At 43.7% G+C, this 10597-nt stretch overlaps 1 protein-coding gene across 16 annotated transcripts in view; it reads left to right on the forward strand.

Annotated features, from left to right (window-relative positions):
• SFI1 (SFI1 centrin binding protein) overlaps positions 1-10597 on the forward strand; it is a 51429-nt gene that overhangs the window by 22773 nt on the left and 18059 nt on the right. For 12 of the 16 annotated variants that reach the window (XM_025199251.1, XM_025199244.1, XM_025199245.1 and 9 more), the window contains 10 exons: positions 438-530; positions 1545-1642; positions 3014-3080; positions 4177-4307; positions 6606-6687; positions 6926-7104; positions 7353-7428; positions 8367-8462; positions 8763-8920; positions 9572-9674. In XM_025199251.1, the coding sequence (XP_025055036.1) occupies positions 438-530; positions 1545-1642; positions 3014-3080; positions 4177-4307; positions 6606-6687; positions 6926-7104; positions 7353-7428; positions 8367-8462; positions 8763-8920; positions 9572-9674 (1083 nt within the window). The remainder of the gene's footprint in view (positions 1-437; positions 531-1544; positions 1643-3013; positions 3081-4176; positions 4308-6605; positions 6688-6925; positions 7105-7352; positions 7429-8366; positions 8463-8762; positions 8921-9571; positions 9675-10597) is intronic. The other 4 variants (XM_025199250.1, XM_025199255.1, XM_025199247.1 and 1 more) reach the window with 3 other exon arrangements.

The following is a 10597-nucleotide window of genomic DNA, read 5'->3' on the forward strand; positions in this document are numbered from 1 at the left end:
GAAGAAAGCCTGAAGGGAGGAGAATTTTAATTTAGCTTGAGAACTAAAGTGTCTAATGAAATAGGAGAAGCTGAGGGATGCATGTATGTCTGTGACAAGGCAGGCAGAAGGTAGGGCAGGGTGGCACCTTAGAGAGTAACTCTTTCAGAGAGGCATATGCATCTGACTAAGTAGGCAATCAGCTACAAAAGCTCATGTCTCTCTGAATGAAGTAGTCACTAAGGTGCGGCCTGCAGTGCCTTCTGCCTGACTTCAGACTGACACCACTAATTGCATGTCTCTGACAAGGCAGTAAGACAACAACCTAATTTTGTTGTTAATTCTGTGCCAGTACTGTGTATAAGGCTCAGCTGCTCCTTGGCAAATCAGCCCCTGCATGTTTAATAATTCACAGTGTACAAGTGTTGAGTGCTGTTCTGCTGTTTTTTTTTCCACAGCAATTTGGATTTGATGCCCTCCAGAAAAATGTTGTGAATGCTCGTCTCCAACAAATGAGAAAAAATTTGGCTCATCGGCAACGTCAAGTTGTGGTGGGTTGGGGGGTGCACGTGCACATGTGCTATGCTGATTCTGTGAGACATTTTCCCCAAAACCTTCTCATAATAGCACTTACCTGGCAGGGGAAATACCATACCACTAAGGTGGTTTTCCTAGTTGCAGGGGAAAGGCACTTTCTTCGCTGGGGGTAGTACCTTGACTGAGGTAATGCATAGATAGCCTCCCACTTTCACTTTCAGTGGAACGATCTTGGTTATACACCAACTTTATGGAAATGAGAGACTTCTCCCTAGTTTGCTTCTGTGGCTGTACGGCTGAGGGCAAGCGAAACTCAAGGGCATCTGTACCTCAAGCCTTTGGGCTTGGGCCTGCAAGTAGGATGCCTGCCAAAGGATTTGGAAGCATCTGAAGCCCCAGGCTGGGGTGGAGGATGTTGCCAGTAGTATGGTTCTTGAATGACTCATGGATTTGGAATTGATTTGGGTGATTTGATTTGGGACATGAAAAATTTTCCTTAAAAACAAACAAACAAACAAACAAAAAACCCTTTTCATAATAGCACCTACAAAATATTCTTCAGTCATTTGCATTGTTCCCTTGGTACAAACAGTTAAAAGTATATCTTATGTATGTCTAGGATCGGTGACAAATATATTGGTCTGGTTCTTTGTTTTTTATGGAGTCCCATCACAAACCTTTGTAACCTGGAGGAATTACAGTACATCTCTGTAATCCTGTGACAAGAACAAACTCATGTAAAACATGGCTATAGCAGTACCTATATATACCAACTTTTCTATAGCAAGGCTTTGGGTATTCATTTTGCGTGTTCAGAGTAACATGAAGAAACCAGAAATGTACTGAGTTCATGTGCTTGCTTTTGTTTTTTAAGCATTGCTTTGGAAACTCCTTGCAGAATGCTGGGGTTTTTTGTTTGTTTTGTTTTTTGGGTGGTTTTTTTTTTTTTTTTTTAAGGACATTTTATATACTCTATTCTATCACCTGCTTAATATGTGAGCATTTCTGTCTTTGCTCTTTTGCTCCAGCTGCTGCAGAGCTTCTGGAATTGCTGGAAATCTCGGCTAGAACAGGAAGAGGAAAAGCAGCTATGGTCTCTGACCCTTGCAGCTCACAGGCACTACAGGTCTGTAGAAATATTTGCATCTCCATGTACCGAAGGAGCTGTAACTCCACCAACTCTTGATTTCTGGTTTTAGATCTAGTAACACTTCCATGATTGGGATCCTTCCACTAGACATGGTTTGCCTTTTTATAAAGAGTCCTGGAGTGAGTACACATATCTGAAGAAACCTGTATTTGCCCCCCTCTATCCTAGCAGAGCTTGCTGAGCCCCTGAACTCAACTTGGTGACACTTCTCCATCCATATGATGGTGGCTTTGAAAGCCATGTGTAACTGTTTTCAAAATTTAAGGGAATTTTTTTTGGCTTTGGTGATCAGAACCATTTTTGTTGTTGTTTTGTTTTTCACCTTCCCTCTCTTTGTAGAGGAGGGGAAGGGCAATTGGAAAACTCAACGCAGGGGGAGGGCAATGGGGAGACAGGAGAGTCCATGATGGTTTGTTTAGCATTGTCCTGCATTCTAGGTCTGTAGCTGTCTATAGATCAAGCACTTAATCATGCCTTCCAACATGACTGCACCATCTCATCTCTTTCCACCCTCCCAGTAGTTTGATATGCAGACTTCCTGAATGATATAATGAGAGAAGAATGTGGAGGAGGAGGGATGGAGAAATGTGGATACATAGCATGGGTTGGGCATACAGACCCAGGGGGGATATAGATCTGAGGAAGAGGGTACACACAGCTACTTTGATGGGGAGAACATGGGAACGGGGGTGACAGAGCCCTGATTTTTGGGAAGAAAATGGGAGACGCTCTGTTGGATGAAGCTGTGAAGAAGAGGCATAGGCGTAGAGCCCCTGTTGTGAGAGGAAAGGAAGGGATAGAGGCTTATTAGGGAAAGGGGTTCTACAGAGCTTTTGGTATGGGAAGGTGAAGAAGGAATGGACACACACACTCTGTGTGTGTGTGTGTGTGTGTGTGTGTGTGTCTCTATCTGGCATGGAGGAAAGGATGAAGGAGAGCATAGGCTCAGACATGAAGGGAGGTGGGGTAGGTGGAGTTGCAGAGAGTACATACAATAGAGGGGACTGGAATGTGACACAGGTTTAGTGGGGATGATTAGAAGGATACAGGTATCCTGTAGTGGGTGCAGTGACCTTGGCCTAAACAAGCTGTGAAGCATGCAATCCTCTGCTAGATTAACATGCAACACCCACCTTTGTTGCCTCACTTTTGGTGGGGCAAGAGGAGACAGCGTATGGCATGCCTGTAGAGCCTTCTGAATTAAGCAATACAGTAGTGTCCTTAATGAGAGCAGCTAGCTGTTCAGGATGCTTAGTTAGATGGAGCTGTCCTTGGTCCTGAGCTGTTACCTGAGGTAAAGGATGGATGTTTGCCAGAGGGCTGACTTTTTATTATGTTTTATTTCAGAATAATTTTGCTACGCAAATCTCTCAGGCTATGGCTAGAGAATGCCAGGTGGAGAAGACACAGGCAGGTATGTGATACCTAGTATGCTTAAGTAGCTCTCACTGTCCATGGACTCCATAGCTGTTGTTCTTTTGCAGCATGTTTGCTAGTGATGCTGAGCTGTGCCCAGAATTCACATACTTTGAAGCCTTTCTCTAATGCAGAAAATACTCCAGTATTTGCTTCCAGATATGAGTGATTCTGACTTTGCTTGATAGCATTTAAATGGAGAATTAGTTCCAACGGTTGCTTCAGATTCTCTGTTCAAGTTTTATTGTAGAGCTTAGAAGGGAAGTTGCTGTCCCCTGTGTTGATGATAAAGCAGCACAGATTGGTTAGCCCATTTCTCTGGAGGAAAGAAGAAAATGAATATGAGACCAGCTGTAACTTCCCAAATTCATCAGTTTTAGGAAATAAAAACAAAGCTAGGCTTTGAGAGGGAAGAGTGGGTTTAGATCTTACATTCAAATTAGAAGAGATTATTCACTGCTATCTTCTCTCCCTCACTGAGTGACTGGCCATTAAATACTGGCTCTTTCCTTTTTCATTTCTTCTCCTCAGATTCAAATGTGTAATCTGACAACTATTTCCAGAACCCAGATGTATGTGATTGAATTAAATGAACCCCCAAGAGATTCAGACCTACTAAACATTTGGATTAGATCACAGGTTCTCAACCTGTTTTAGACTCTAGGTACCCCTCCATAACTCTTTAGAATTTAACAGCACTTCATTAAAAAAAAATTAATTTGTTTATTACAGGGCTCACCTCTTTGCATAGGGGCCAGGCAGGGATGAGTGATCACTTGCCTCCTTGCACTCTGATACACCCTTAAAAAGATCTCATGGCACTCTAATTGAGAGTTGCTGAATTAGATAAACAAGGATGCCACATGTACCAGGCAGTGAGCTAAAGCTGTGTTCCGATTTGGAGGTAGTTGCTGCCTCCCTCTTGGAAAGAAGAGTTGCATAAAGATCAGAAACAAACCCTCAGAACTCAAAACCCGTAACTCTTATACATGACCTAAGGCTGTCTGTTTCGGGTTGCTTTATTGCACAAGTCCCTCAGGTGGGAAGGACTTGAAAGGCTCAGAAATGAAATCAAGCTTGTTGCTTACTTTTAGATCCAGCGTGCTAAAGCTGATAATCACTATGGGAAGATGATCTTGCCTGTCACCTTGCAGGTTTGGAAACAATTTAAGAATCATCAACAAAAGTGGAGAGAGATGAAGGAAACAGCATTGTGCTTTCACAGGTACATTGGATTGTTCTTATGGATTTTCTCTAAATAGAGGTTGCTTGTTTTGTATGGGGCTGTGGCAGCTTTGGTCAGATGTAAGGAAGAAACTTAGTGTTTGGTATTTCACTTTCTCTGTCTAGTGAAAAAGAGATTGCTTCCTGGGAATTATTCTTTAAGGGTTACTTTTGTATATTTGCACTTGTTGCAAACAGTTTGCCTGTCTTGACATCAGGGGGCACCCTAACCCACAAGTCAGAATGCCTAAAGACCAGCAAATAAATAATGTTAGAATGGGAAAGTGTGTTGTTGCTGGAAAGATCTGGCACGAGACAGTCTGTTAGATTCAGCACGAGACTGCCTGAAAAACCCTACAGGCTTCAGTTTGTCTCTGATGCAGACTTGAATCTTCTGTGCATCAAAATCTGAACCAAAATAACCACATTGGTTGTGGTTCACAACTTCATCTGTCTGCATTTCATGTGTGGACCTTCTGCATTGGTTTTGAGTTGGCTTTGGGTAAGTACAGATGTTCAGTTTCTATTGGGAGAATTGCTAGGAAACCGTTTTTTTCCGCCACTTCTTGAGTCAGAAGGAAAATATTTTTCTTCCCCATTGGAAAGAAATTGGGGCTCTGGGCCTGGTGGGCTTTTCTTTTCAACTTTACAAAATAGAAATGGTTGTGTACTGTTTTTTTTTTCTTAGGCTAATTATTTTTACTATCAAAAACCACACTTAACAAGTTAAAAACAAGCCACAGACCGCCTCTGCAGTGTCTCTGAAGTTACCTTGCATTGTAGGAGACTGGCAGATGAATTTGGAGGGAAGAGTTGAGTAATGAGGGCAGCTGCATCTCTGAAAGTAGTTAAAGGAATGGTATCTGCTGATGTGGGAATGTAGCTGTGAACCATTGTCTCAGATTTGTTGGAATTTGTTGGATGGGGAGTGGACTTGATGCTGCCCCCCCCCGCTTTTTTTTTTTTTAATTCAAGAGGCTGAAACTTGAGGTGAGGAAGGAGAAAATTGGCTCTAGCATGAATCTGCTAATGTGATGCTTGTGCCTCCCCAGCCAGAAAAGGGATTTGATAGATGAGAAGAATGTACAGATATAGCAACCATTCAGCACTTGTCTCTTGACCTTGTTGAGTTTCTTCTATTAGACTAATGTTGTCAGATGTTGTGGGTGCAGTCCTCTATTTACAAAGAAGGTACACAAAGTCCGGAACTCAGTAGGAACAAACATGCTTTTTGGCTTCCACCCAGGGCTACCCTCACTGTTATATGTATGTCTTGTTTCCATGTTTGATCTTAGTCTTGCCATGCAAAGGTTTACCAATCAAAGGTCCAGCTGCTGCATTTACTGCCTGTTCCAGGGGATTTGTGTCTCTTTCTCGAGTTAATTCTTGCTTAGACTTCCCACAAAGTTCAGTTTCTGTTAGCATGGTGTCTTCTTATATCAGCTTTTCTTGCCCCCCTTTAGACACAGACACACACACACACATTTTTGGCCTGAGTGAAAAAGGACATGAATGCCCATGAGCTCCAAGGTTTCTGATTGCCCAGGGATCAGACATGCATGCTGGTAGCTAGCAACACCCTTCAGCACAACTCTTCTAACTTCCATGCCTTCTCAACCTATTAACTGGTATTCATGTCCCTGAAAATCTTCCCTAGCAGCCCTTCTCCTGACAAACTGCACTAGTACCTGAGTCCTCTCCTGGGCCTCTGTGCTAGGGAACTGCTGGGATTTGCTGGCAGGTTAGTAGTAGATCTATCTTAAGGTGTTTCAGAAATAGTCTCTCTTGTGCTTGGAACACTTCCTATTGGGCTGCAGCCTAAGCTTCTAGGCTGATAGACTTTCACTGCACTTTTACAAGGGGTGTGCATGTGTAAGTTTATATATAGTAAATAGTAACAACATCTCTCCTGACCCAGAATGTTAGTTTGTCATTTGTCACTCTATACATGCTCAGTGATGTGTGATGTGAATGGAAATTGGAATGGTCTTCTGAATAATCTGGCTGGAAGCATCTGTCAAGGGACATGTGAACATTTATTTGTCATCTAATAGCATGGGAGGGATTCAAAGGAGCTGTCCATCTGGTTACATAACATACTTGGGCAGGGAGTTTGTAGGGTAGTGGGGCTACATAACTGACTTACGGAGGACCCTTGCCTTGAAATATCAGGTCAGATAACTGCGTAATAAATAGACTGACGTAACCATGGTTCAAATCCCATTGGAGTCCATAGTCATCCTTATAGCTGGCTGAAAGATTAGCTTGTTCTACTGATACTATTCCTTCTTGCTTGCAGGGAGGTCTGGACTAGACGGACATTTGACATGTGGTGGCTAAGGACACATCAGCAGCAAGAGGATCGAACAGCAGAGAGAACGGTGAATACAGTACTTTCCCTTAGTTAACCCAAGGGGATGGATGGGATAGTTCCCTAAACAGCTGCTGGTATGCAGGCTACACAAGATGTGCTTGCACTGATTGTTGTTGTCCCTCAAGTGGAAATGAACCACATAGGACTGTTTTCCTGTGCCTGTTTCCTCTGACTGAGGAAGCTTGTCCTGCTGGTTATAACTGGTTTGTGTCATGAGGTTACCAACTTTCTCCTCTCAACTGCAGGCTGTTCTTCACTTTGAGTGGCAGCTGTTGGTTCGTTTCTGGTGTTCCTGGCGCAGGAGAACAGAAGCATGCTTAGAGGAGCAAGAGGGCCTGGCTCAGGCTCATGATCATTACTACCATCTGCTCCTACTAAAGACTTTTAATCTCTGGAAGAAGGTGGTTCAGGCAATCAGAACAGAGTAAGTGGCAGCCCAGAACGGGTAGTGATCCCAGTCCACTTCTACAGCTGGCCCCTTTTATGAAGGCATGTCTGATTCACAGCTTGCCACCCCTTTTGTGTGCTTGAGAAACTGCTTGCATGTCTTTGTTTCCTGAATATGCAGGAGTGTTTTCCTCGCATGCTGGCAAATATGGGTTTGGGTTTCATGCTAGAGGAGCTCAATGGGTCTGGATCGAAGTTGCGCAGTAAGAAAACTCTTTTCTTCAGGAGAATCAAGGAGGTGAAAGCCTTAAGATTCCATTATTCAAAGTGTCTGCAGTGGTCTTGGAGCCAGTGGAGAGAGGTGAGAATCTTGGCAAAAGGAGAAAGGTTTGAATCCTCTACCATCTCTTAGTTGCTTGTAATCATTATTTGGCTGCTTAAAAATATTTACAATAACAAAAGCATTGTGTATTTTGAAATAAAGCTCTTTAATCTTGCTCTTACCTAACCAAAGTCTGTCCTTTTTCTAAGAAGGGGTAAATCAGTGCAATGTGGGAGGAGTAGAAATTGCCTTTAGAGGATTGAGGAAGATTTCAGTTTTGTTCTGCACTGGCTCTCCTGCCCAGGGTAAAGTGTGTAGGAAGAGGACAGGAGTGTAGCTAAGTGTGGGTTGCCTTAGAATAAATAGTGGTTACAGAGGTTTCTGTGGAGACCTTTCTCACCATTACACCATCTCCTTCCCCAACATCACTGAAGTGAAGGGCTGTAATCTTTGAGGCAGTGCTTGATTTTTATTTTTTTTTTAATTTTCTTCTCAGGAACGTTTCTTCTAAATTCCCCTTTTGGGCAGAAGGCAGTTAAACAGTGCAAGTCATGTAGTGGTTGGTGTATGCTGCAGCCTTCAGACATCCTTCTGGTTTTGACAGACTTTCCCTATTTGCTTTTTCAGACTACCTAATGCCAGTGCAGACAATTCATAGGGACCTGTGCCGCACCCATGTATGGGGGCGCAGAGCTCTTGCCTCCGTCCTGCTAGGGAAGTATGTTCTGTCAGCAGGGAAGTAGAAGCCCAGGCAATATGCTGTGGATAAGATGCTGTTGGCTACATTAGCTTGGCACAGTGTTGTGGGTTTTTTTGAGCACTCAGAGAAGAGGAAGCTAACAGCAGGGTCCATTGCTGGTTGGGAGTACTTGTTTTTGGGTTACATTACTCCCTTGAGGTTTGGAATGCTTATCTTCTTGCTCTCTCTCTCTGCCCCTGCCCTGATCTCTTTCTCCCTGTGCCATCTTTGCTTGTAGTATATGGAGCATAAGGGTGAGAAATGGAGGAAGCTGATGCGAGCAGACATGCATTATCAGCACTCACTGCTGCACAGGGTCTTGAGAGCCTGGAAGGTAGGAGACCTCTTTCATTACAGGGTCTTCTGTGTCTGAGCACACCTTCACTCTCAAGGTCAGAGCTGCCCAAGTGGTAGGGGAGGATGAGGCAAAGTTCTCCTACACGGAGTGGAGAGTTTCCACTCAGCTTTATTGATAGCTGTGGCGTGAAAGGGCCCAAGTTGTCTCCTTAGTTGTAAGACTGAGATAAGCAGTAGATTCCTAAGAGTCACTGGTGGGTGATGGCTGCTGTGAATCAGGAGGAGTGGGGTAGGCTTGGGTGGTTCCAGCTCCTCCATTTGCTTCTGCACCTTACAGCTCCTGAGGGCTCCCCAAAGGACTTCTCTCCTTCGTGTTGTTAACTGCTTGGGGAGGTCTCATCTTATGGATTTCTTACAGAGTTACCAGTGTAACATACGGCACATTTTACACCAGATTGCTGAAAAGACAGAGGACCGGAACAGAGAGCTCTTGCGGTAAGGCTGCTTATCCACGTGCAGTACTGGAGAAGGGTGACCTGTGTATTCAGACTACGCTGGGCTTCTCTGGCACCTTTACTAATTCTGAAATACTTGGTGCCAGTTCATCACTGCATCAGTGCTCCTCTGCATCTCAATAAGAACAATAACAATAAAAATGGCAGAACTTCCTCTGGACTTGCCTGCCAGGCAGTAGGTTCCTGTCTCAAAGCTGTGGCAATCCTTTTCTGGAAGTGACTGCTGGGCCCATAGCTCTGATCAAATAGTCATCAGTTTCTGAAAGACATTAACCCGGTAACAGAAAAGGCAGGTAACTGAGCAAGTAAGGACTTCAGTTGCTCTCCATTAACTGTACCAGTTTTAGTTTTTGTGCTACCTGATGGCTTTATTTTGTTGAACTCTTTCAGTACCAGACTGCCTGATTCATTTGATGTCCAGCAACAGATAGTTTCATTCATTAGAAATGAAGAGTGCTTTCTGCTGTTACATACTCTTCTTTCTAACATAGACCCAAAGGGACCCTGTTAGGGTGGATATGGTGAAAAAACATTTTTTGGTTCCCTTATAAGAGTGGAAAGGGTGCCATGGTCAAACTGGCATGGAAGGGCAGGGACCCTTTCTGATTTGTTTCTATTTACCATTTTGCAGGTGGGTGTTAAGTATCTGGAGAGGAAATACTATTGTCATTATGGGTGAAGCTAAGGCAGCTGTTCAGGCAGAACAGCACTACAGGAGAACAACTCTCGCAAAGGTGGGACCATGGAGGCAACTTGGGTCAGTTTAGCTGGGAAGTGAAACCAGTCCAAGCAGGGATTAAGTCTAGATATAGTACAGTAGTATTAAGCACAGGGAAGTGGACAGCTTCCCATAAAAAGGATGCAGGGATTTTAGGTTAGAACCTCCTATCTCAAGAGAGGTCCCTACCAGCTTTTGCTGAGGGGAGAGGAAAGGAGTGAGGAGAGTGGGCAATTTTCCTTACCCTCTTTCTTAGAAGGGGAAGTAGATAGTTGCGTAGAAAAACATGGCAGATCTGCCAGAAGCAGGAAGATGCAGGCAGTCCTTGGATTTACGACACAATTGGTTCCTGAAAACGGTGTCTCAAGTCGAAACATTGTAACTCAGAACCGATTTTTCCCATAGGAAACAATGTTATAAATGCAGGATTGGTTCCTGAACCCAATACCCTGTTTTCACCAAAAATAACCCAGAATTTTGTACTTAATCAATTATAGCTGAGTAATATAGCTACATTAATGTATTTATATTGTAAATAGCAATCATATTGATTTGGAAGGACTTCTTTGAGGTGACTGCTGGACTTTTTGAAGGGCTCTTGGTTGGACTTTCTGAAGGGTTCTTGGCTGGATTCTTCTCAGGAGTCTTGGCTGCAGGTTTTTCTGGAGTCTTGTCTGCTTTCTTAAAGAAACCGTCCAAGGAAGTTTGGACAGATGTTCTCCAGGGAGATGGGTGACACAGCGACTTGTTTGCTGGCATGGTGTCACATCAGATCAAGTGTTATAAAGTTGAACAGTTTCATAGTTTTGACGTCCAAAAGGTTTCATAGTTTGTAGGGTCGGAACGGACCTTGACAGATCATCAGGTCCGATCCCCTGCCATGGCAGGAAAGAGCACTGGGGGCAAACAACCCCAGCAAGGTGTTCATCCAGCCTCCTC

The sequence above is a fragment of the Alligator sinensis genome, unplaced genomic scaffold (genome assembly GCF_000455745.1).
Source record: "Alligator sinensis unplaced genomic scaffold, ASM45574v1 scaffold505_1, whole genome shotgun sequence".
In the NCBI taxonomy this organism is placed as follows: Eukaryota; Metazoa; Chordata; order Crocodylia; family Alligatoridae; genus Alligator; species Alligator sinensis.